Source organism: Motacilla alba, chromosome 1A (assembly GCF_015832195.1).
Source record: "Motacilla alba alba isolate MOTALB_02 chromosome 1A, Motacilla_alba_V1.0_pri, whole genome shotgun sequence".
Taxonomy (NCBI): Eukaryota; Metazoa; Chordata; class Aves; order Passeriformes; family Motacillidae; genus Motacilla; species Motacilla alba.
In genome coordinates this window covers 52,080,754-52,107,246 of record NC_052031.1, presented here as the reverse complement: position 1 = coordinate 52,107,246, position 26,493 = coordinate 52,080,754, and the positions used below count along the sequence as shown (strand labels likewise).

General features: G+C 41.5%; 2 protein-coding genes across 5 annotated transcripts in view; one reads left to right on the top strand and one right to left on the bottom strand.

Annotated features, from left to right (window-relative positions):
- The window catches only part of SYN3 (synapsin III), a 245,530-nt gene that overhangs the window by 97,083 nt on the left and 121,954 nt on the right, over window positions 1–26,493 (bottom strand). The window lies entirely within an intron of this gene.
- The window catches only part of TIMP3 (TIMP metallopeptidase inhibitor 3), a 37,715-nt gene that overhangs the window by 6,317 nt on the left and 4,905 nt on the right, over window positions 1–26,493 (top strand). Inside the window, exons 2-4 of the mRNA XM_038155138.1 lie at window positions 19,401–19,483; window positions 25,485–25,596; window positions 26,285–26,406. Coding sequence (XP_038011066.1) covers window positions 19,401–19,483; window positions 25,485–25,596; window positions 26,285–26,406 — 317 coding nt within the window. The remainder of the gene's footprint in view (window positions 1–19,400; window positions 19,484–25,484; window positions 25,597–26,284; window positions 26,407–26,493) is intronic.

The following is a 26,493-nucleotide window of genomic DNA, read 5'->3' as shown; positions in this document are numbered from 1 at the left end:
CTACATTTGAAACTATCCAAGACTGTTTCAGCTTTTCCACATCTTTATAGCACTGAACGCTCTTTGCAACTTGCTGAGCTGAAGGTCATCCCATTTGTTAACCCTCTGTGTAGAACTGCTCAGAGCTCATGAGGGGGATGCACACTGCTGGGACTTTTTCACTTCTCTGCCCACCAGTGACATCACTACCAATGCTATTTGCCCATAGTGGGATAGGGCCTTATTTAAAACTAGGGCTAAACTGGGTCTGCTTTGGAATAGCTTGAGAAAAGAATGTTAACCAGTGTGAATTTCAAATTTCTGCTATTTGAAAGTATTAGGCTGGTGCTGGGCTTGAGGTAAATGAGACCAAGGGGGGTTAAACAGACTTGCAGCCTCTTATACAAGATCTAAAATTTGTCCTACTAATGAATATGGAGAGGAAATACTGAACATGCCTCATAAGCCTCATGCTCTGCACAAGGCAAGTGCATTGCCACGTGTCTCACCAGTATTTCACCACCTTGTATCAGGGCTGGATTTGACTTGATCGTTTCAGGTTTCTAAGAGGAATGTTACAAACACTAGAGAGCTCAAAAGCTATTGTCAAAAACAAAGTTAACATTCTACTGTAAGGTGAAGTAGTTCTCTTGAGTGACCAGCGTGAAGACATAGTGCATTAACTAACAGTGTCTAATAACATAAAAATGCAAGTAAGTTCACATAACCCTGATTACTTTATTTACTCAAAATTTCTTCTAGCTAGAAAAGATAGTGAGAGTCTTCTGGAAACAAGACAGAAGTCTCTTGAGTTGCTTGGTGCTAAAATTAATGTTGACTTTGAATAGTCCAAATTCCTGCTAGTGTTTACTTAAAACATTTCTAAAGGGCAATTTGAGCCCTTAGAAACAGTATACAGACAATAAAACTCTAGTTAAATAGCAGAGAGGTGCATATACAAAAAATTATATCAAACCCCATAAAAATCAGCTATGGTTTGCCTGCAGTGTAGAATCTCATCTTTACTTTAGGAAGAAAGGAGGTGCTTTGGGGTGTTCCTTCTTGGATGGAAACGTGCCAAGAACCAGCAGAAAGCAGTGCTTGAGGAGTAGGGAGGCCATTGTCACTTTAGGGATATGGTGTTGGGCTGTGCTAGTGAGGAGCTAGAGGTCTGTGTCAGTGGCCTCAGCTTTGAAAACTTCTGTCTTTATTACAGGCTGGGGAAGAGAATGGCCATAGCAATAGTCTGAGTGGGAAAGCTGTAATAGGAGAAGGTATTTAGGAGCTGCAGGAGTGGCCAAGGCCCTTCAGAGACCATCTCAGAGTATAAGTAGGAGAGAAGGACTCCTGGAGAAGGTAGAGGTGCAGTGTGGAAGCACCAGTGAAGAACTAGTACAGGCTGGTCAAGCCAGGAGGAGTCACTAGCTGTGACACTTGGCAGGCCACCCTGCCTGGAGCTATGGGAACTGTGTGGAGCATGCCTAAGGTGAATCTTATCCATCTGGGAGAGTGAGCATGCGCTTGGTCTTCAGGGATCACTTCAGTAGGAGAACATGCATAAAACAATCTGATGTTCTATTGGTTGATCCCTAACAGCCTGTAGCATGGTAATTTCTGACTGGCAATCAATTCTGACTGGCTTAGGCTTTGCAAAAAACCTAGCTGTGTGGACTGGCCATGGATGGAACACATGCCCTTTATCTGGACTCCAGCCAAGCAGTTGCCTTCCTCCATTCAGATGAATGCGAAGTTCTTTCAAGTAGCCCTTCAAGAAATGCAGGTTGTATGTGCGTGTGGGCAGGGCTTGGTCTTTTATTTTTGCCAGGTGACTTATAAGGAAAATACTGCGTAGCTGGAAAATGATTCACATTGAGCAGCAGGAGAAGCAAATGAAATGAAGCCATATATAACATGCTGTCTAAAGATATTTCTAAAGGAAATACATGGTGTAGTAACCTGCCCCACTACAGCCGAGAGATAAAAGGAGAGTGTGCAAATGGTAGAGCCGTCATTGTTCAACACATTGTTACTGATCTTGGGCAAAAATACACACTAATAAAAAAATCTACAATCTTCCTTAGCTACCTGTCTGTTCCTAAAGTGTCAGAGCTCTGTAATCCTGCTGGTTCATAAGAGTTTAGAACCAGTTTATTGGGGAGGTAAAAAAAAGCATGTTAAAGGGCCCAAGGAGGGAAAACCAACCTCATAGATTTTCCCCTTTCTTAATTCCTCAATTTTGACATGAACAAGCACAGCTTTCTGCTGGCCTGCATGATCACTGCTACTTCAGCAAAGCAGCTATAAATTGCACTAAATTTGCACAAGAATGAGCAGGTAGCAAGGGCTACACCAGGTGCAACAGCATGAAGGTAACACATTATTACTTCTTACTCCCTACTGCTTCATTAAAAAAAAAAAAAAGAAAGAAAAAGTCACACAACAGCCCCTAGGAAACAGGAGTACTTCTGTTTCAGAGGGCTGTATTCAAAATGACCCAAGCTCCTGCTGGCCTAGAATGAAGGACTTGAATTTTCACTCCCTCATGCTGCATTGTAATTACAGTATGGAGATTTCAACATCTGTTTCCTTTTCTCCATGTTTCCCTCAGTATTGGGTGTTACTGCAATGAAGTCAGCAGGGAGGCCTGCTGGCATTATGTTAGTCTGTTAATTTTCTATAGAGGAGCACTGGAGCATTTGTTCAGACAACAAGTTCAATATCTCATGCTCAGTGAATACTCGAACAAGCAAAGATCTTGCTCCTCTGATGTTTAATCAGCCCTCTCAAATTTCATGGATCAGCTGTAAATAGGAAGATTTCCCTCCAGTGAGCAGGTTTTGTTGTTGGTCTCCAAACAGTTAAAATATAAGAGAAAAAAATGCTCTTGCTTGTACCAAGACAGGAAAACCACAGAATGGAAAACTTCTGCTTAACTTTGAAAGACAGGAAATAGCTGGTGTTGGAAAGGGAACAGGTAGAGGAGGAGTGAGCCAGGGGATATATGTGGAAAACCAGCTATTCCCCAGACACTTCTTCTTTGGCTCTGTGTTCTTTTGGGGGATGTAGTTCCAGGCTGACCCCTGTGCTCCAAGCCCTTTATACACTTTCCAAGCACCCACCCTCGTTCTCCACTTCCTGCCTCCTCTGACACTGCTGTAAATATCCTGCCTGCCTTTCATAGGTCCAGAGAAATGCACATTGCAGATAAAATGGATCTGAGGTGACAGTATGAAACAGCTTTTAGACCAGCTCTTGTGAAGTGAGTGACTGTCAGGTCCTCTGCTTTATCTTGTGAAGTGTGTGGTTTCTGAGTCCCCTGCTTTAAATTTCTTGAAGAGTGAAACATCCTCCTCATTTATCATGCTCACCTCTGGATTAGGATGCATGAGTGTGTTTCTAAGGAAATTATTTCCTCCAATAAGTAATGTGCTACATGAGGCACAAAACTGGAAGCTGAAAGAATTCTGGTATTTGGTAGAATGTAGGGTGGGGAAAAGATAGAACTAGTTGAGAGACCACACTGCATGCAAAGTATACCACTTGCTATACTGAATATCTTAAATGCTTTGGTGAGGTGGATCCGTCCAAGAGGAAATAAGAGCGAAGTGATCCCTGGGGCACTTAAATAGCCATCATGTACAGTACTTCAATAGCCACAAAATACCCAGCCCTCCCTTAGCGTCCTGCAGGGTAAAAATCACAAACCCAGAGAAGTGTGGGAAGACAAGAGCTGCAGTTCCTGTGCAAGAACTTCAGTATTGAAAAAGATAGTGCTGGGGTGGGGGCAGGATGAGTTCTTAAGCCCTTTGTTTTACTTTTTAAAATATGAAAAGCAGCACCTGTCCCTTTTTTACTTTTTCCTTTTTCTTTCGTTCCCCAAGGGGTTGGGGCTTAAGGATTTAGTTGGTTATTTCCTTAGAGGATCAAGATAAAAAAAGAGGCTTCAATAAGTCTCTTTCCATCTTCTCTACAGACAGTGTATTTTCAATAGAATTAAGCAGCTGTCCTGCTTTCCCCCACTGTATAACAGTTTGCAGCTTTACAGAGAAGCAGAGAAGTAGAAGATTTTATTATATCAGATAGAACTTCTAGGTGTACTTTAGAAGACTCCAAGTTATCACAGAAAGGTTTTATGGCATTCAGAGAGAAGCTCAACCAGATCAGGTGGCAAATACCTAGTGACCCTTATCAGTATTTTGCCTTTAACACCTTTACTTTGGAACAAACATGCTGCAGCAGAACCTATGATAGTGAGTAATTTGCATCCTCCAGTGCAGCTGCAGTCCTGATACTGATAAAATACCTCCCAGAAATGTGATGTGGGATACTCTGACTTTCCCAAGCTCCCTTCTCAGGCTGTCATTTTAATTCTTTGCTGTTAGAGATTGATTCAATCCGTGGAGTTTTAAGTTCCTTCCAAAACTCTTTAGAGACATATTTCAACTCTGAAGTATTTTTTTCTTTATCAGGATGAGTGCCTAATCTACCTCCCACATGCATTCTAAATTGTAGCTGTCTCTTGAGTTTGCCAGTGTATTCTGTTTTCCTCTTTTTCTGTTTGACTGGGAGAGCAACAGGGTGGGAAGCAGGTCCTTGCCAGCCTTTATTCCAATGGCAGGTTTAAATTGACTAAAGAAATGGTGTAGATTGAGAGCATCAGACCTCACCTGTCTGGTGTATTTGTCTGTATGGGAAACAAAGCTTTCACTAGTACCGGAAAGTTTTCAAGCCAATAGGTTCCTTCCTGTCAGTGCAAGATCTCGTGTTTGTTTCTGCATGCCCTTCTCACACCGATTTCCTCTAATACTAATGGCTGTTGGAGGAGCTGGATAAAGGAAAGCACCGGGTCTTTCTTTCCCTCCTGTTTCAGAAACTGCTTTCCTGTTTGTCCTTTATGTAACATGGCAGCTTGGGCTATTGACGTAAACTTTGTTCTTTGTGCTGTTCAAAGCTCTCCTCTTCTGAATTTGACATTGCCTACTCACATCCTGACTGCTGTTTTGACAGAAAGAAGGAAAGAGGACAGAACAGGATTCTAGAGTGGTAGTTGTCTTGGCACACCCGGGGATTCACATTTTTGTGCAGGTTCAATGTTTGTTCATCAAACAGTCATAAGGTCAGCATGGCAGGATTCCACCAGTACATACTCCTCAATATGTATGTGCACCAACATTGGAAAGATTGACCAAAGCTGTTCTTGAAACACTGTGGTGGTGCTTTGAGGAAGCATCACTAATTTGCACTGTTGAAAAATATGGGAAAGGCAGTTTTGGTTCAAAAAAATATCCAGACCCTGAATGGGAGTGGAAAAATTCAGAGTAGTTTTCTAAGAGGGGTAGCTTAGCCCACTTGGTTCCCTTATCTGATGAAATCCACCAGAGCTTGCAGTACCCCATATTAACTCGGGCAATTAGAACCAAAATACTGATGTATGTAATTTCCCCACTGAATTTTGGACTGTATCTCTTTATTCTACTTTTTTTTCTCATGTGAACATCTCTGCTAGAGTTGCTGCAACATGCCATATTGTCATAAACATACTGTAATGTGGACAATCATTGTACACCAGGATGAATGGGTGTTACATAAAATATAAGAAATCCTTGTTTCTCTGTATTCCCAGAGTATTTTCCCTGCCAAAGACCAGGCACTGAATGGAACTATACACTCATGAGTTAGCTACATGTTTGCTTACCAATTTAATAGGAAGAGTAAGCAGGATCTGTCATGCTTTTACCCAGAAAAACAAAACTATGTTTTGCTGAGATTTCACTATAATGAAGGTGGTTTCATATCAATTTTGGTTTTAGAATATATAGGCAGCAAAGCTAAAGCTGACAGAAACCAGGCAATGCCAGTCTCCTTTCTGCAGAACCAGTAATGTTTCAGCTATTCAAGGTTATATTTTTTCTCTGCTCTGTCTGGAAGGTGGCAGGGGAATCCTTGATTGTCTTGTTGTGTTTTCCTTAAAATCTCTTAACAGAAAATGTTACTGCAATCTGAGGCAAGGAGAATGTAATCTGTGGCTGTTTTGCATAGTTGGATAATTTGTTGTTTTTGTTTTTAAGCCAACTTGTGACTCTCTGAGGCTTACACTGTTCCAAATGGTATTAATAGCAGTCCTTGATATTTTAGAGGTTTTATCTTTTCATTATTATTCATACATGCTCATTTCTGAATTTACCAAGTGCACTTGCACTTCCTCAGCTTCCTTGCTTGTGGAAAGAAGCTGTGGAAGGAAACAGTGTGCACCAACAGCGTGGTTTTGTTAACTGGGGTTCTGCTTATCCCACAGACTGTTAGAAGCAAACATGAAACTGCACATTGGTAAGCCACACCTCTGATTTTTCTTATGGGGAAAAAAAGCTCTGTAACTATTCTTAGCTGGTATATTACGTGTGAAATGAAGTAGTACCAAGGGGATGAACAACAGCTGTTCAGAGGGAGTACCTTTATGCTTTGGTCTTCTCCTCAGAGCTACAACAGTTCAGTGTTCTTAACTCAAAGTGTATCCTTAGGGTAGGAGCAAATCAGAGTCCGGGCAAGGCTGCCAAGCCCAGGCTTAGACGTGTGCCTCGTGTGCATGTGTGTACATCTTGCAGTTCGGTGATGACCCTGGTGACTTCTTGAACTTTTAATGACAATGCAGCTGTCTGTTCATGGTGCTAATTAACCCAAAATCTGATTCCTCCCTCCCCCTCATTATCCATTGCATGAATGAGATGTGAAAACAAGAAGACGACTTTTCCCGTGCCCTTACGGCTGTCTGAGCCTGGCAGCAGTGACCCTGCCTGAGCCAAACTGAAAGAGCTGCTGCGCAGTGGCCCATACGCCTTTTTAATGGACTATTAAGATTCCACCTTCTTCCCCTCCCTCCAGTCCTGTAACAATTTGGAGCGATATGGCACTTAGGGAAAAACAGCTGCAGGAATAACTTTTCTTTTGGAAAGCCAGAGACAGCTGTTCAGTTTATAAGTCTAGGGATTCCTCCACTACTTATTTAGGGCCTGATCCCACTCCAGTTAAAATTAGTAGAAAGTTTCCAACTGGGTTCAGCAGGCAGTTGAAGGAAGCAGCTTCAGGAAGCAGCCTGAAATCAAACAATACTGCTTCAAAATGTTGGAAACAGCCAGAAAGGAAAATGAGAGTAGGAAAGCATTTATCACAGAGCTGACTTTCTGACTTGCCTGCAGGCTCAAAGTACAAGCACTAAGCAGGCCAATGAGGAACAGGTTAAATTAGTGTTTGTGGTATCCTAAGTTGCTTTTAAAAATGGTTTTTGTAGGTCTACATTCATTTACAGTCTGCAGTGTTGGCAGACTTTTATTGGCACAGTGAATTAAAGGACTGATCTTTGATGTTGAATGCTAATTTTAGTTTAGATACTCTGAAATCATAGGGGATAATGGCTTACTTTTTGAAATTATGCAAGTTCTCAGCACCTGCAGCTCTCATTGGTATGAATTTACTTGCCATGTCTGAAAAATTAGGAGAAAAATTGTATTACTCTTGCTTCTGTTATTAGGGATTGTTGTTGTCACCTGATTTATATACAGTGAAAGGGGAGGCTAGAAACTTGCTGCTGAGGGTCAGATTTTCTTCTTCATAGAGAATTTTGAAATGGTGGAAGTTTATTCCATCTGAAACATGAGGGAAAAAAAATAATACAGGAGTTTTCAGCATGACATTTTCTAGGAAAAGTGATTCCGATACATCTGAATGTAATGTTTTGAAGGATTAATTGAAAATGTCCAATTTGACTGAAGGTGTCATTTCATGTCCACATTAAGGCTTCAAGTGCATTTGAAGAGAATTGCTGATGCAGGTTAAAAATAGGTCAATTTTTTTCTGAGAAAAAAATTTAAAAAAAATTTGCTGAAGTTGATACTTTCCTTAGAAATTTGTGACTTAAATAAAGCCATGATCCTTGACAGGAAAAAGCCTTTCCAAAAACTATTAGGTTTTGTTAAGCCATCCCTGATGGCATAACAGCAACAGCCTTCCCTTCTGGAAGTGATGATTTTGATCAGGTTACATGGTACCTCTCAAGCTGGGAGAGATTCCTGTTCATTAGTCCTTCTAGGCTTATAGTTAGCTTTTTCTGAATGCTGAGAATTCCCTTTAAAACACAGATCTAGCTTTTCCTCAATGCTGAGAATTCCCTTTCCAACACAAAACTAGATTCCCTTTTCTTGCTCCAGTCCTTGTCAATAGGCTGTTCTCCTTGTGTTTGCTGCATTAATCAACAAACAAGTTTGCTTTGTGATTGTGTTGCTGCCAGTGGACTGAGACGAGGTATTTCCCCTTGTATTTCTGTTAGTTGCCTCCCTGTCAATGTTTAAACAATCTTACACCTGTGTTCCAGGTGCGAGCTTAACTCCAGCCCTGAAAAGCTGGCTCTTGGGAGCGTGGTTCATTACTTTGCCAAAATAGTCCTGTTACAGCAATGTCTGAGGAGACCGAGACAGGCAGGAAACAGTCAGGCTTGGTGGATACCCTGGAAATGATTACCCTTCTCTGTAAACATTCAGCACTGCTGTGTCCTGAGAACTTCTGCCTCCCAAACAGTTAATGGGCCTTAGAGTATTCAAAAATAGCCATCACTGTGTCAGGGCAGCTGTGAAATGATTACCCAACCATATCTTGTGACCTTTAGGCTTTTTTCTAAAAAGTTACAAGGACACCTAAGAAGTGATATGAGAATGCAAGCTTGCCTCCCTCAAATTGGAAATTTATGGAAGTTTTCAGTAAGAGTTCTTTCTGAAGCTATCAAACTCCAGTAGCACAGATGAGCTAAGTGACTGGTACATTCACTTCAGAGTGAATCTCCATCAGATTCATATGGTCAGACTTGAGGATTTCCATTTAAAACCCACTTATTATCAGCACTGTCTAAGAATAAAACAACGTGGGTTAGTCTTTAATTTGTATAAATATTTGTTGTGCAAAAAAAGTAAACCATTTGTGGTAGACAGGCACGAATAACCATTCATGTGTTCTCTGCACTTACACAAGTCTGGCTAAGAGTCATAACTCAGTATGTTATTGGTAGCACCAAGGATGTATATAAGCACCCTAGTAATGATACACTACTTCTGGAAATCCATTTTGATTATGGTCTACTGGGTTGTTCATGGATACAAAATTCTGATGAAAAGTATGTCTGGGGAAAGTTTGGGTAGTAGAAGAATGAGATGCAGTTTCCATGGAACACCATAGGCTAGTCTGTCAGCAGGACAGTCAGGGAGTTTGAGCAAACTGTTTGAAGAAGGAAGGTGACTGGCCATTGGCTATCTACCTTTTCTGCTGTCAGTGCTCTATGTCATTGCACGGGGAGAATCCAGTCTTCAGATCCAGAGGATGCACAGCGTGCAGTATTCGTGTTGCTCATGTAAAGAATTGGTGGTTTTAGTTTTTTGGGGATTTTTTTGGTTGGTTGTTTTTTTACCTGATTTCCACAACAAATCAACACTGAGTTCTTGAGGCCTTCTAAGGTCAAAAGTGAAGAATGAGGCTTTGGAATGCAGTTATGACAGGGCACTACAGGGACTTCTGGAAAGTTCTGGATAGGCAGGCAGATTAGTCAAATTGCCCTGGTATTGTCCTAACCGTGACCTTGTATTGTCCTTGTCCTTGACCTGTAGGCTGCTGGGAACTGTGGTATGTGAGCCTCACTCAGGACTCAGGGAGGTTTCCTACTTGCTTTAATGAACAGTGGATCAGGATCTGAGTGCTACACCTAAAGCTTCACATGGTGCTCAGACTCCATAAAATTCTTCATGTACCTAAGATCAGCTACATGGTAGTAATTACTGTGCTTACACAATAGACATTAATAAAATAGGCAATTAGGTAATTCCTTAAGCATTGTGATATAACCAGAACTATGTCATGGACGCGTCCAGTGTATGTGAACAGTCTGCAGATGCTGGCAGCTTGAGAACAATTGATGATGTCTCAAGAATGGTGGGCAAAGATACTTTTTTCACTGGGGAAATTGTTTGAATGCAGGTTTAATTTCAGGGTCTGGCAGACCAAATACTCGGTCCTGTCAGGCCCAGTGTGAATAGGAGCAGTAGAGGAGTGCCTGTAGGCCTGACCTGCTTAAATCTGTATACCTCTCTGGTATAGACAGCTGCTTAGCCTTTCAGTTTAGTGAAGTTTTGTAATGTAGGAAGGAATTTGCAGGCCCACCCAGTATCCTTGAAATCTATACATGTTCCCAAGCAGTTTTTCCTCTCTAGCTCCTACATGCAAAATTGAGCATAAACCATGTGATCAGTGGAGTGCGGCCTCCTTGCAGAAAGCTGGCACCTATCCCAGATGGGCAAGGTGCTGAAGCAAGGAGAGTCCTCTGAAGTAAGTTGATGAAGCAGGGAGTGTCCAGGCCTGTGGCTTTTCATAATCTCTCTTTTGAAAGGTTTACATGGGCTGTCAGAGATGCCCTACTTCTAATGCATAGATGAAAACTGCCTTCAGATGTTTTCTTTAGTAGGACTGTCTTTCCTCCTCCTCTTCCTCCTGTTGAACTGTTTGGATCTGGTGCCCAGTGGGATTGTGGATTGCACAGTGGGTTAAGAAAGACTAATAAATTGGCAGATTTGGCTCAAAAAATTTACTATTGCATCCTTAAAAAATACAGTGATGAATTTATGATGCTTGTTAACTCTGGTTATATCCCAAGGGAAATCTAGCACTAGGGGCAAAACCATGCTAGTTCCATGTGTCTGGTTTTACAGAAGTTTCATTATTACTTGAAATGCCAAGTAGCATCTACCAGGTTTCAGCCCTGGGCATTCACTGGTCAAGTGCTGGATCAGAACATCTTCCCTCACCTCCTCTTTGATGTATGTGAGCCATCTCTTGGGTGCTTAGTGGAGACAGTGGGTTTGTTCTGAAACCTGGTATCAAGCTGCAACACAACAGCCCACAGAAGAAATGACCGTAGCCCCATAAAGCAACTTATCTATGACTTTACAGACTGGGGACTTCCCTTTCTCAGCAGAACTGAAACTTCCTGGGTAATTTATAGTAAATAAAAAAAAAATTCAGAAGGGTGTGTCTACATTGCCTCTTCAACCTGAAATCTCATTGTGTACCCATTTTGATGTACACCAGAAAAAAAACATCATTTGAGAATTGTTTAGTTTCAACAGTACTTTGTTCTTTAAAGAGTGCCCATGACCTCAAGAGAAAAAAAGTCTGCCCCATGTGAATCAGAATGGGATTTCTGTGATTGGGGTAGGTTCTTGAAAATATCACTTGATCCATTTTAATCACTTTAGGACTCATTCTTGCAGTTTATCATCATGATCTGTGGAAATAGAAGATCAGCCTCATTACAGCTGTATCACTAAATCACAGGCAAAGGACGTATTTTCTCCTTGCAGAGGCTGCTCCCCTAACTCTACTCTTTAGGCAATTCATCTCTCATCATATGCTCCAATTTGCTCTCCATGTTACTGCTCACTTGATGGGTTGGGAAATGATCAATGCCAGATGCACATTCCTTTCAGGCAGTAAATGCTCCTGCAGCAGTAACTTATGTGCACCAGCTTCTTGTTTCATTAAAATCACATATGGTTTCCATTTGCCCCTAATTGGTCTCACATCAGCTCTGCCATATTCTCTTGAGTGGAAGGCTTAGACCTATGTCTCCTTTGAACAATTCCAAAGAACTGTGGGAAACCAGAGCCTTGTCTTAGCCTGGCTTCCCCTGGTAGTGTGTCGAGAAGTACTTGATCTGGAAAAGAGGGCTGAACTAAATCTTATTCTATTGCACCAATTGTATGTACACAAAAGGAAACAGAAAAGGTGTTTTGAGTTGAGTATTGCTCTGAGTCATATACTTGTTATCCACTGTTGTAAGCTGGCTTTGGAAGAGCTTTTGTGTGTTGGTTTTGACAACCATCTTTCCAACACTGCTAACCTTGGCTGAAAGCATTTCTGCCTTTGGCAGTTGTCAGAGACACAAAATGAGGCAAAATGTACTCTGCTGAAAACACTCTTTGGAGAGAGATGTGAGATGCCTCTACTGTGCTCTTTACATGAGACACTCTCTTCCCCTCCCTCCACTTGTATCATTTTTCCTTCCTTTTCTCTGATTCTTGCCTACTGCCTTTTGCCTTTAGCCTGAATTCAGCTTCCAGTGATGAGTTTAAAAATACAGGTGGAAAGTAAAAAAAAGCCTGCCAAATGGGAGACAGAAAAATGTCTAGTTGTCAGGAATGACATTTTCTCCTTTTATTTTACCAGAATGTTCTCAGTGCTGTAGGCACGCTCATTACATAGTCTGCAGTGTCTCTGCTTAGAGGTGTGGCAAACCTAGAATGTTTTGTTGATGCAAGCTGTGAGACTAACCCAGCAATGCATGTAACTCCAGTAACTCAACTGTGTGCCTGATCTAGCTATCTCTTATGGCTACCTGGCTTCACTGAGTTTAGTAGCTGGTAATGGCAGACAGTGGGTTTTTTCCTCTTTCTTTCCTTTAGCTTCTCTGTGTTTTTCATGAGGTAGTTCCTGAAGCTAGTTTTTACATGTACTAACATCTACATATGGGTCTAACAGATTGTACTTGGACCTTTTAAATGAATAGAAATGCATTTTAGATCCATCCATTCTTCCTTCTCCATTCAGTCTTCCCTCTGTATTCCCAATGGTGTGTATGATGGGGAAACAGGGGAACTAACATCAGGAGTTAAATGCAGGGGAAGTGCTGGGCAGTTGAAGGGAGTTTGAGCAACTGGCCAAGTTGCATATAGGAACCCAAAAGAAATGTCCAGAAGAGAATTTGCAGGTTCTCACTTAACACAGATCTCTTGTTTCTCTCTGATTCTTATGTATTTCAAAGAGTGCTTGGACTTCCATAGGATCAGATGCACCATATAGGGAGGGAGAAAATGCTTGATACTGCTGCCATCACAAAGATTGTATGCAGTTAATAAGCTACAGGTGAAATGCCAAGCACTAACCAAGTTCTGCTTGGTTGTTTTATGCAACCTTGTTTCTTTAATTTATGGTCTTGTTGGGAGGATTAACTTCCTCACAAGTAAAGCCCTTTTAGAGAAGTTTGTACTTTTTGAGGTGATAGAAAGTCTGACACAATCAAAATCTTGTATGAAAAAGTTATATCACTCCTTATTTTGCAGTGTTAGAAATCAAGAAGCGCAGCATGTTGTGCAAACAGAATCTCAGTGGCAAGGAAATCTGCGGGATGGGAAATGTGGTTAATATTTAGCAAGTGTAATTGTGATCAGTTGTTTTATATGGAGCTTAGGCCTGGGCAAACCCATTTAATTGCCTTCCACTTTTCTTTGGGGTGGCCTTCAAACAGACTTGCCATGCCACAGACAGGGGAAGTTTTTTTGGATCTGTAAAAAAAAGGCCAAAAGTAAATGTCATAATTCTGGCTAGAACAGGGGAAGGAAAGGTATCTCTGTCTTGCTTTCATGTTTTTATTTTGACTTTCATTGTTAGTTACCAACACACTTGCTGATGTAGCTGCATGTCCTTTACAATGTGAGATTTATGTGGCAACTGACTGGCAGAGGAGAATGGTGTTGAAAAGGTGCTCTTTCTCTGTTAGTGTTCCTGAGAGCATTTTGAAAAGACAAGAAGTCAAAATTTAGAGTGCGAATAATGGGAACTAGTTTGTTGGTCAGGGTATGAGAGGAAGGCAGCCAGCAGTGAAACCTCTTAACTTCACTACCTTTTTTTTGCTTTCTTGATGTTCTTTGGAGATGCTTTGTCTCAGCATAGCTGAATTTGACTTCTTCAAAGACAAAGCAAAAGGGGTTTGTTTTGCCTTTTTTGGCTTTGGATGAAGGTCATGATGGAATGAGGCAAAATAAAGCTTCTCCGTGGTATTTTTTCAGCCTTCTTGTGCTTTTCAAGAAGCCTTCAAATTCAACACTCTGATTTATAAAAGAATTCTGTTTTGATCATGGAGGAGGAGGTGACTTTCAGTAGTAACAGATCATCAAACTGGCTGGAGGCTTCTGTTTTTTTCCCCTCTTCATAAATCCCCTGCTGTAATCAGTGTTTCCCTCTCCTCTCTGCTTTCCTGTGGCAGTGGAGGAATGGGTGAAGGGCTGCTATCTATTCCCCCTCCTAAAACAGGCAGCAGGTAGTTGCTGCTCATAGAAGCCTGCAGCCACTGGGCAGTTTAATAGAGCCTCCCAAAAGGCTGCATACAGTTGGGCCGCACTTACAGTTCAAAGGATATAGTCCACCTTTAGTTACGGTCCTCTGGTTTTAGGGCAACCAAGAGTGTTGATAGTGATTGCTAACAGATCAGCCAGGGCAGGGGGAAAAGGAATGCATCTTGTGAGAGTAAGCAAGGGAGACAGCAATTCCATCTTAGCAGCACCATCAGCATCAGTACTAGAAAATCTGTGTGTAAAAGCATCCTGCCTTGATCATATTAGGGGACACCCCCATAAATGACACTCAGTAGTGTGTTAGGTATACTCAGGAGTCTAAAACGTACCAGCTGCCTTAGCCTGTGTGATGTGAGCCCTCCAGCATGTACCAGCACAGAAAGGAGTTCTTGTGAGGCAGATCAAATGAGAGAACTGCTAGTAAAGCTGGTAAAAAGGTCTCAGTAAATTGCTCTTGGAAGTGAACCCTTGCATAGTCTTTGGATGAATAAAATGGCAACCATCCTCCTTGGCATATCGCGTGTCTGGTGTTAAAGCAGTGTTTTTAAGTGTTGGTGTAGTCAGTGGCCTCAGGACAGAAGGAACTTTTCTTCAGCCTCCCAGTCACGTTGCTGCTCCCTATATATTTTATTTAGCCACTATGTCAGAGAATGTTCTGGGAGAATAACTTGTCCCATGTGTCTCCATTAGTAAACAATGAGTCCTCCACATCCTTCGCTCACTTAAATGCAATGAGCATGCATTTCAGCCAAAGCTCTCACTTAAAATGACTCGTATTGCACACCAATAAAATAAATCCTTGAAACAATAATGAGAAGTGTAGCAGTTGTTACCCTCCTGAGCCGTTCATGGTAATTGGTCACAAGGGAGATGGATTTGGAGCAAATCCTGGTCTCCAAAGGGTGTGCCTCCTTTTAAAATGCTGCTTATGGATGACAACCAGCCCACTTGCATGAAAGCATCAGGCTCTCATGGTGCAATTGAGCAAGCAGCTGGGATTGGTGGTGTTGGCCTGGGTCTGTACCGCTGCCCTCATCAGGGGAAGGTAAGATTTGGGACAGGGTCACCATCTAGTGGCTGGTCCCGATAAAGGACACGGGCTGAATTGAACCAGGACATTTGATGTTGCTTATCAGTTGGAAAAAAGAGCTGCCACCCATGTAGTAGTTACCGTGTGCCTGGATGGAATTATTTGGTAGCTACAAGTCTTTTCACCGTGTTGTTTCCCCAGCTTGGCGAATGCATGTTTTAATCCCTGTTTTTCTGCTCCTTGACTTGTGCAAAGAATGCCTTCTGCCATCTCAGGTGTAAAGTCAATGTCCTCTTCTGCTTCATGCCTTGCCTTTAGGCCTATTCTCCCTTGAATCCTTGAGAAAATGGCCACAAGAGTAAGTGATAAGGTAAAGAGTAGTCGAGTTAGATATGTGTGCATGTGGGCAAATAAAAGGTCACTTTTCCTTGTTCCCATTCTGATTTATTTGCCTTTATAGGACCTCATCCAGTGACATTTGGAAAAGATGTAGGTGATTTTTGCCTCTATTTATGAGTGTTCTTGCACCTGCAGACAGTTAGTACCACACTAGAGATGTCAGGGAAACACAAACTAGTAGCTGCTGGCACTGCACTAATCCTGGCAAATCTGAGCCATCTCTGTTTTCCTAACTACCAAGCTAGTTTACATTGAAAAAATGCAAACAAAAATCACAAAAAAGCCAGGGAAAAGAAATAAATACACTAATAATTTGTGATACATTCTTAGATGCATTTCTTGAATACTCAAACACAGCAGGTTATTATTTTAATTATTTTTTTAGAGTATCAACTATAAGCCCGGTTTCCTTCCTTTCATTAAGGGGATGTTTCCTCCCTCAATTTTTTAATCATGTCAAATGTTGAGAAGCAGTACATATGTTTTCTCCTCTTTGTATCATGGCATGGCTGCCATGCTTATCTTACCAAGATTTATATCCTTGTCTAATTTAGCTTTTCATAAATAATTACAAATCACTCATGAGACCTTGCCAACTGCTCCAGTCCCACAAAGTGACCTGACCTGAAACCCCAAAGTACTGAGAAACATTCATCTTGGAGTATTTTCATAGGCAGTGCTTCAAAGGAATTGTGGTTTAAAAATATGCAGCTATTTGGGTGACCACTTGTGTGGGATAAAGTTTCCCATCAGTATTAGCAGAACTGTAATTGAGCTTCAAGGAGAAGGGAGGAGCTCAGGAGAGCAGTCACAGCACCTTTTGCCTCATTCTGCTCAAGAAATAGGAGTCTGCAGCACTAAACAGTTGTCTTCATTAACTTAACATGGACTGAATTTGCAACAGAAATGCTGTAAATTTTAGATAATTTGCAGAGGGTGAGAAGTTCCTCTGGCAAGTAGGCATGCCCCCTGTTTAGTCAGGAGTAATGTTCTTTATTTTCTGGCCAGATGTAAAGAGTGGCCCAGCCACATAACTGGGGAGCGGTGGCTTGAAGGAGCAAAGATAGGGACTAGGAAACAGTGGCTGCAGGTGTGCAGCGTGGAGCTCTACTCTGAGCAAGGTGTTCAAGTGGCTCTCATGTGTGGAGCCTTCGGGGGTTGAAGCTACACATGCAAGAGCAGTTCTGAGCAGTTCTGTCCATTTCTGTCCACTGGCTCAGATTCATCTCATCCTCAGGGATGGGAATTTAACCTCACAAATTACAGGTGATAGACTTAACTTGGAATGTCCTCTGCTACTTGGCTAACAGCTTGTTTTTTCCTTTAATATGGGAAAATTGTGCAGGGTGGGTTCTTTTTTTTTCATTTCTAGCTCTTCAGTGAAGAAAAGAGCTAGAAATGTTACCATTGGAGTGATAAAGGCACCTTCTCTGAAAAACAGAGGGCTTGGCCCTCTTACAAAAGGCTTGAAGTGATAGCTCACACTAAGGTTTGTCATGGCTTTTCTAGGTGAATTTGCTAGGATGGTTGTTCTCCAACTTTATTAGGGAACAATAATAGAAAAATACCGACCCTTCTACTTGTTTGACAGGGTATTATCAGTTGAAATCAGAATGCTCTTATGTCCTAGTAGAGGTAGGCATTTTTAATATTTGGTGAAGCTGTTGATTAGTGCATAAATCAAAGCTTCTGTCTGAAATGGCTGTGGTACTCTAACTAGAAGGCAAAGGACTGACAAGCTAGGAGTGAAATACATGAAGAAAATAGTTTTTTAGCTATTTTGTCAGCAACTGAAGAATGTGCTTGTGATCGTATATGCTAACTGTGTTCTGGTTTGGAGACCCTAAGATTTTGTAATACTGACTTCTAGTATATTTCTTATAATTGTCAAGAAGATATAAGATTTTTTTGTTCTTGTTAGATGTGTTGGGCAAACACCAGTTTTTTCGATTTCAGTGTATCAGCAGATGAAGATAAGATTTTTGATACTCTCTGCTATAGATTCCAGTGTTAGTGAGCTGCCCTGGAATTCACAAAGCCTTAAGGAATTATGTTCTTTCTCACTGAGGCTTGGACAGTCTGGTTTCTGTAGCTTTGCTGGTGGTTGTGGTGGTTGGGGGCAGCAAGTGGAGGAAGCTAGTTCTTTAAATATATTTGCAGTCCTCAAGCACATGGGTCAATATGGCTACTAAAGTTTGAAGATGAGAGTAAATTGAAGTTGGAACAACTTGTTAAATAGAAGAATCAATAAAATGGCTTTTACTGCCATTGGTAAGTAGAAGTTTAAAAAAAATTGAAGTTTAACACTCAATGAATGAAGGTTTTGTTGGTTATTTGAATCAAAGCCAAGACTGTCGACCTAGTTTAAAATTTCTTTGACAAGTCTGGCCGAAACACAGGATATAAATCATAGCAGAGTGGAGTTGTCTTTATTTCACACCACCCTCGTGGAATAAGGTCCAGGAACTGGTGTATAAAACCAGACCTATTTGTTCCTTAAAATCTGTTCTTCTGATTATTCCAGAAGTTGGATCAAGCTTTTTGCCTCCTTAGCTGGACCTAGGTAGTGAAAAAAACCTTAGTCTTCTCTTTTTCCATTCCTTCCAGTGGGCTTCTAAAGATTTGAAACCTAAATAAGCCAAGATGCAGCAAGATGTTTGTTTAATGTCCTTTATATTCAGGAAAATGTATCCCAGAACTTTGTTGCTGCTGTTACATAGTGCTGTAATGGAAATAACTCACTGTGTTTTCCTGCTTCCACCTCTTTGACTAATTTCTATGCCTCCCTGCCTTTATTTTTTTGTTTGTTTTGTTTTCTGTGATACATTAGAATGGATAATGCCTGCCTGTCCCTGAGCTTTGCTCCTCTGCTGAGATGAGCTGGTGGTTGAAGAACTGTTTCAAAGAGGATTGATAGACAGTTTTTAAAATTTTCTTTTGTGTGTGTGTGGAATGCCCCAAAAATGGATGAGCAAGAGAATCCTTCATTAAGCACTGACTGTAAACTTCCCACTAGATCAAACAAAAAATCCTGATCTATGGGATCTCAAAATCCTTATCTGTGGTGGGTTGGGCTCAGTTGACATTGCTGTGGTGCATCTGTGGTACACTGGCAGTACCTGTGCCACAGAACACACACTGCCCCTTGTTATCCACAAGGAAATACAGTGCAGTGTACATTAAGATCTGATGGATCAGCTTTAGTTTGTCTTCCAGGTGACTTCTGGCTAGCCTGGCAGCTTTCACTGGGCACTTGATGGTTGCTGAATAATCTGGTTTGCACAGTAGCTGTTTGTTCAAGGGAGCATTTGTTAGTTTTGTGGCACCTCAGAGGTGGCAGTTGTAATGAAATCCCATATATGAGATATTCCAGTGCCCTGTACTGAGTTGTTTTGTTTATTGGGAAACAGAAGCTGCATTGAGCACAAAAAGAACAATGTAAAAGTACTATCCTATTGAACATCATCCTGTATGTTCAGAGTTAAGGCACTACAAACTTTGCTTGGTGCAAAGATTTTAATCTGTCTTGTTCCTAGCTACAGTCTGCTCTGCAGATTTCAGTGAGACTTAATCACAAATAATACTTGTTCTTATTCTTTATATAGAACTGGATTCCTCTAAATAAATACCTGCTTTGCCATCCCATTTTACATACCTACACTGTGTGTGAGACTTAGAATAAATTGAGAGGAAGGTTGACCTGGACTTTTGTTTATTTTACAGGATAACTTATGTAAACAGTTTTGTGGGGCTTTTTTTTAAGTGGAGGATATAGCAAAAATGTTGTCTAAAGTTGTCTATAATTTGCTGTGTTTTTCCCTCCCTTATGACAGTGATCCGAGCTAAAGTGGTGGGGAAGAAGCTCATGAAAGATGGACCCTTTGGAACAATGCGATACACAGTCAAGCAGATGAAGGTATGTTTGCAGGCATTTCCCATGGGCTAGCAGATATGGTAAGGAATCTAATTAACACATAAAAAACCCCACTTTGCATACTTAACAGCACCTCCACTTTTTGTACTGGCCGTACAGAATGGAAGGAAACCAGCAGTTGGTAGAAACTTGCCTGATGAGGGGAAAGGACCAGGAAGAGATCATTCCTGACATACAGTGCTGAATACCTGAATTCTCCCATTATTTTAAGATTTCTGCTAGTGAAAGATGCCAGATGCTCTTCTCTAGGTACTGAAGAAGTGTTTTGTGTTCAACATGCACAGTGTTAGACTGGAAATGCCAGCCTTTCCATGCAGCACATTCATTAAATCCAAGAAGGAAATTATGGTAGGGGGTTTGCCAGCCTTGGGAGAGTGCTTGTTTCTCTTCTTTCCTTGCTTTCTTTGTGACAACTAGTTAGGATTATGGCATTTTTTTCCATGTACAAAACAAATGAAAATCATATAGTGATTTATGCAGTGGAGTCTTTATATAAAGCTTAACGGAGCATTTTAGCTTTTTAAATATTGTCAGCTTAAAAGAGCTGTGAAGTATTGTTTCCAAGATGAAAAGAGGTACAACTACACCAGTTGCTTGATTTCTTTAGTTTCTTTCTTCAGAACTCTAATTCTTTGCTGCAGAAACTGCGCTCAACCTGCTGCTTTGGACTTGGGTTTTTTATTTAAACTGCCCCCTTGTTACGTAATGCTAAAAATCAGCCCTAGATTGTTTTTCTTGGCAATGCCATTTCAGTCATAAGACTGGTTTATGTCTTTAGGAAAAAAGAAAAAAAAAAAAAAGAAAGGGAATGGAAAAGCTTGGCAGAGACTGCAGAAATCTGAAACATATTAGACAAAGTAAAGGTTCAGAAAAAAACAGTCACTTGCTTGCCTTGTAACAGTAACTCTCTTTATAAGGCAGTTTATAGCTGAGCAAGAAAGCTGGGAGGAGGAGACGCAAAGCCTGTTTCATAAGCTGTCGCTAAACCATGCATGTAGCCAAATCTGGTCCTAGCATGGCTCTTCCACAAGAGCGGAATGCCTGTATTTTGAATAAGAGGGCATGAGGTGCTGGGCTTGTTGACTTTCTTAACCTTAAACATTTCTCTGCAAGATTCCAAAGGAAATATATATTTGTAAAAAAAAAAAAAAAAAAAAGCCAACAACTGGTTGTGTTGACAATAATGAAACAATACTGCCACTTTTTTTTTTTTTTACATCTGTTGTTGGCTTCATCAAGCTTGCAGCACTCTGTGCCTTTCTTCTCCGGTGTTGTCACACTCCAGCTCAGCAAGTGTACCCTGCTTCACAAAACTACTCAGAGTCCACATGCTGCAGTGGCTTCATCAGCTTCTCTTTCTGATTTCATCCTGGTCTGTCCAGTACCACTACTTTTCCTCCTTCTCAATGCCAAGAGTTTGGTGCTTCCTGTCTAACATACGACCATGAACAGTGATCTAGAATGATGGTAGTCCCTTGAAATTAATTACTCTCCTATTTACCACTCAGAACACTGCCCCTCTTCTAATTAACACACCTGAACTTGTCCTGGTGGTTTTCATTGGGTTATTCTGCAGCACAGGGCCTTTCTGCAGTGTTCTGCCATTTCCACGGTGTTTTTTTTAGGAAGTTATGTGTTCAACAAAAGCAAGAGGGATTTTAAAGAGGAAATTGTGTGTTGGTCAAACTGCCCTTATATCTGCTGCTTAGGTGGTGGGCTGGTGGGATGTTGCACTGGACATTTAACTGTGACCTTTGGCAGGAAGGAACCTGAAGCAAAGTGCTCAGTAGGACTGGAATGTCCGGAGGACAAAGTTCTTCATAAACAAACAAACCAACTGGCTTCTTTGGAAACCCTACTGTCTTTCTGCTGAGCTTAAAGACTTCAGTATAAAGAGGGATTTAGATGCATACAGTGGGGGAGTTCAGAGTGACACAGCAAAATTTTCCCTTGTTTGCTCCAATGAAAGCTAACTGTCCTCCTGCTGAAAAGAGAACCAAGGAGACCTATGGCTCTGCACAGCTGCATGGGAACAACTCTAAAGATAAAACTAACATGTCAGTCTGCATAAACCCTTCTGCTGCTGCAGGTGAAAAATAAACAAGCCAATTAGTCTATCAGTGTGAGCTGAATTGCCTGTGGAAAGCATTGAAAGCCTTAAAGGGCAACAAACCATCTCCGTAGTCCTTTCATGGGCTCCTTGGAGTTTGTGGGTTAGATTCTTGATCTCACTAACATTCCTGAACTTGTTGCTGCATTTCACAACTAAACAGCTTGGGGCCTGGACTGGAGCACAAGGTCAGCCCACAGGGACAGAACAGTGCTGGGCTTTCTAGAGTTCAGGTTTGTTGTCTGAAGAGGCCTTGTGCTTTTCCAAGCAATCTCTGCCTCTCTCCACTGCTTTCTCAAATAATATAAGAATACTTAGAGATGACGTGTCATAAATCTGCACAGGACTGATCTAACCCCTACATGTTCTGTGATCTTGTAGAGCATTCTGAGAATGGCCCAAGCCTTTTTCAGGAAACTGCAAAGGAAACAAGGAGATGTTTCTCCTCCATGAGCACAAACAGTCCTGGTTGACGCTGCACAGGCTGCCAGAAGCAAGGAGACTTTCCTTGGTTTGTTATTTATCTGTAAAATGAGTCTATGGGGGGAAATGTGATAGTCCCAAGAGGAAAAAAGTGGGGTAGGATTAATTTATTTTAATTTTAGACAGACTAAAATGATGTGTTGAGTCTTTCCTGCTTTCTTGATTGTCAATGGGTAGAGAGAGGAAGCACCAAAGTGTAATTCAGCCCACAAGTTGTAGGCAGCTATTTTAGGATGGGCTGAGTTGTTCTGGAGGTGTCTGTTCTTGGCATTTGACTAGAGAGGATGCCTAATTCCTGTGAATTGCCTATATTTTAGGTAGCTGAAGGTTAGGCAAGGTGTGACTCCCAGCTCTTGGTATCTAGTGCAACCTCACATGAGAGGGATAGAGGGAGGAACATCATGAACAGTTTTACAGGCTGAAGTCGTAAGTTTAAGCAGCAGGAACCACCACAGGATTTGCCTGTGCGTTTCTGAGGCAGTATGGGAGCTTGCTAAGGGAAATGCTGACACAGATGGAAATAGAGCAGCACTAGCAGACATCACCATGTCATGCTTGCTAATACTTTATTCCCTGTTATTATGCTTCCAAAAATACACATTTGTGGGGGCAGGAAAACTCTGAGGGTAGCAGTTAGGAGAGAGGGTAGCAGTTAGGAGAGAGGCTAGCTTTATGGGTGGGTTTCTTCTGACTGGCCTAACAGCACTTCCAGGACATTTTGTATATCCAAAAATAATGCTCAAGGTATTGTTTTATTGAACAGTGGGCATCTGTAGAAGATTCCCCCTTGCCAAACTTTCTTTGTCCTTCCCTGAGAACCGAGGTCCTACTGGTGAATTCTGTTCAGTCATCAGAGGGTGTGGGAGGCGCTGTCTGCCCTAGCATGGGTTCAGTCAGCGTGGCAGTGGTTCCCATCAATGTGGATCACTGAGGGCTGAGTGGAAGTGCTTTTTGGTAGGCTGACCATGCTTTCTTTAGCAGTCCTGACTGTGGTGGCCCTGATGGTAATTTGAACAGGAAATTAGGTCCAGGAGCTGAAAGACAAGTCCCAGTTCAACATCACTGGCTACTTCCTAGGCAGTCATGTTGGGCTTGATAGCTCAGAAGATGCGAAAAGTGATGACTAACAGTCCTGTAGGAAGGACCTGAGTAGTTTCCCAGGGGAATGATTAGGGTAGCTCATAGCCCTGTGGGCAGGAGGAAGAAAGGGCTCCAAGTGTGCCTGCTCACATGCAGACCTTATAACAGAGATGCTTAATTAGCCCAACATGACTGGGAGCTCAGCACTGTGAGTGACAGATCCCTTGCACTGCCATGCACAGTGTGCAGCTCTCTGCAGTGTTGATAATGCACTGCCTGGAGGGACTGGGCAGCCCCAGCTGTTATGTTACCTAGTTTTATCTGCTTAGATACTGTTATCTGAGCTTCTTGGTGTGACACCCACTAGAAAGGGGTCTGGACACGTGACCTTTATTCTATGTGCCTTTCCTCACAGTACCCTTGGGAAGCAAGAAATAAAAGTGTGCTGAGGGCCAAATAACTCATCCAAGGACAGACAGGATGCTTGTGCCAGAATCTAGATCTGCAGCTCTGTTGACTGGATTGGAAAATCTGGGTAGGTCATCCGATACCAAGAAAATTGCAGGGATAAAGCAGAGATTAGGTAAAGTTCACTTCCTCCATCTCCATTGAAAGACTTTGGCCACTTACAGATACAATGTCATATTTCAAGCATGATCTATGAGTTTTTGTTTGTACAGTAGGATTAATTTTAAAAAAAGTACTCTGCTTGCTTATTAGCTGGGTATAGAAGAAAGGCTGGAAAATGCAAACTCTTTAGTGTGTCTTTTACTGTACCCAGCAGTGCTGTTACTGAGTTGTGACACTGTTGCAAGATCATACTGATTAGGGGAATCTAAGGAGAAAAAAAAACTTACCTGGCTGACATTCCATACATGCTTCAAAGATAATTTGGCCTCTCAGCATAGCAGAATTAGTAGTAATTTTTATGGTTTTATATTAAGTATTTGGGCCTAGCATAAAGTCTGTTAAATTAACAGATGTTCTTCCAGAAAGAAAAAGATTTGTTGTTTTTAAAGGAGGTAGGGGAATGGTGAAATACCCTGGGGTAATAGGAGACTTAAAGGAATAGAATGCAGCCTGGAGAAGAATACTACAGCTTAGATGACACAGCAGCAAGGATCTATAGCTCTGGGATTGTTTGGGATTTTTTGATCCTCTTTTGTCTAAATAGTTAATATTTACTACTAAACTGAATGTGCTGTCTATCAGTAAAGACAAGAGAGAAAAGGATAGGCTGGGAAATGCCAGGAAACTGATTCTCTCTGACTTGTATTATTTCTTCTTTAACTTCTAAATATTGGCCATTTGTAGAGTTGGCAGGGAAAAAAGAGTGACTGAATGCTTTGAAAAGACAAAAAAATATTAAAAATTAAATTCTCAGGAAAATAATCCTTTGTGTTTCAAAAATAGGATATGTTTAATGGGTCCAATGTACACATGTAGTGGTTGATTCATTGCTGTGCAAAGACTTCATTATGCTGCTAACAGGTGGGCATGAGTTTCTCTAAACTGCAGCAGTAAGGCCAGGTCAGATGGGGACATGTGCTAATTTCTGACTAAATCTAACTGCCAGTGTATCTGTGGGCTCATGTTTCGATTAAACTGAGCTGGAAGAAAGATTATGAAGACGGAGGAGGAGTGCAGAGGAATTATGTGTACATGATATTTTCTTTATGGTGCCCATCAGTATGGGACTAATTTTAGAAGATGGTGTAGAATTCAATGTCTGCATTCATTGAGTTAGAGAAACACTAAGTCCTTGCTGAGGTCAGCAGGAGTTGCATGTGCTATGCGTTTGAGAAGGAGGTGTCTGGCTTGATGACTTAGATCAAGCGCCAAAGGTTTGAAACTCTTACAGGAGCAACACTGGAAAATAGGGTAATTGTTTAAAAGAAAAACCCCTTAGTTTGGAAGAAATTGTTTAAATCACTTAGAAGAGAAAGATTCCAATCCTGAACTAATTTTATTTCTCCCTAATTTTGACCTTTATAAGGGGGAAAAAAATGTTCAGGATGTTGGCAGAGCCTGCAGCATTGGCACTTTGTTCTGTCAGTGCCACTGGAACTAATATGAGTGGGAAAAACTGGTCCCTGTGCTGAATTGCAATGGCTTATTAGCAGGTGGTTTTTCTGCTTTATCAGCAGATCTGGTAGGGAGACTTCCATGAGTCCAGCCAGTATCATTATTCCTTTACTCTTGTAAAAACCAGAAAATTTATTGCTTACCACCACAAATTAGGAATGTAGATTGTAAAGAACCTTAGAGTGAAATTTGTCCTCTTAAGATGACTTTTTATTCTTTCTCTAGATGTACAGGGGCTTCCAGATAATGCCACATGTTCAGTACATCTACACAGAAGCCTCTGAGAGTCTTTGTGGAGTCAAGCTGGAGGTCAACAAGTACCAATATCTGATTACAGGTAATGGACCTTGTACTTCTCCATAAGCAAAACCTTTTCTGTTTTATACCTACACCTGCTAAGGACATGGGCAGTGGTGTAGACATCTTTGTACACAATTTCCTAAGTGTTAAGATGGCCAACAGTATTCTGGTGTTCAGTACTCTACTCTGAGTGACTCTGAGAGTCACTTCACTCTCTAGATGTCCCTCTCTTTCCTAAAGTGTATCTTATACCCAGACATGCTGTGACAAGTATGTTTTATGACAGTTGATGGCTCTGAATTTATACCTGATCTGGCATGTCTGTCACAGGGAACTGGGTGCTACTGGGCTGTGTCATAAATGGAAGGTCATTTTTGGAATGAGCTGGAGAATGAGATGGGGGAATGCAGGGGGATGGACATGTGGCAGTTGCCAAGTCTTCTTTCTAGGGACGGTGTCAGTTTATTTGCTCTGTTGTTAAGAGGAGCTGAAGAGAATTACTAACCTGCATGTTGCTGGTGGGGCTTTCAACTGGCACAACACTCCTGACTTTCAGAAGTGCCGTTATCTTGCTGGCCAGAGATTCCTGAACCAGTTAATAAAAAGAAAGCATTTGCTGAGCAGTGGCTGAAGCCAAACATATTGAGAGCATTAGCAATGTCAGGAAACGAGAGAAGTGCTTGAGCTGAGAAGTGCTAACTTGTGACCATGTGTCTGTTTTCAAGGCCGGGTGTATGAGGGGAAGGTTTACACTGGCCTGTGCAACTGGTATGAGAAATGGGACCGGCTGACTCTGTCCCAGCGCAAAGGACTGAACCACCGTTACCACCTGGGCTGTAGCTGCAAGGTAGGTGTGTCTATAAGGTGGCATTCAGACATTCAAGCCCAAGAACTCTGTTTCTCCTGGCTGCTAATACTCAATGATGATAGAGAA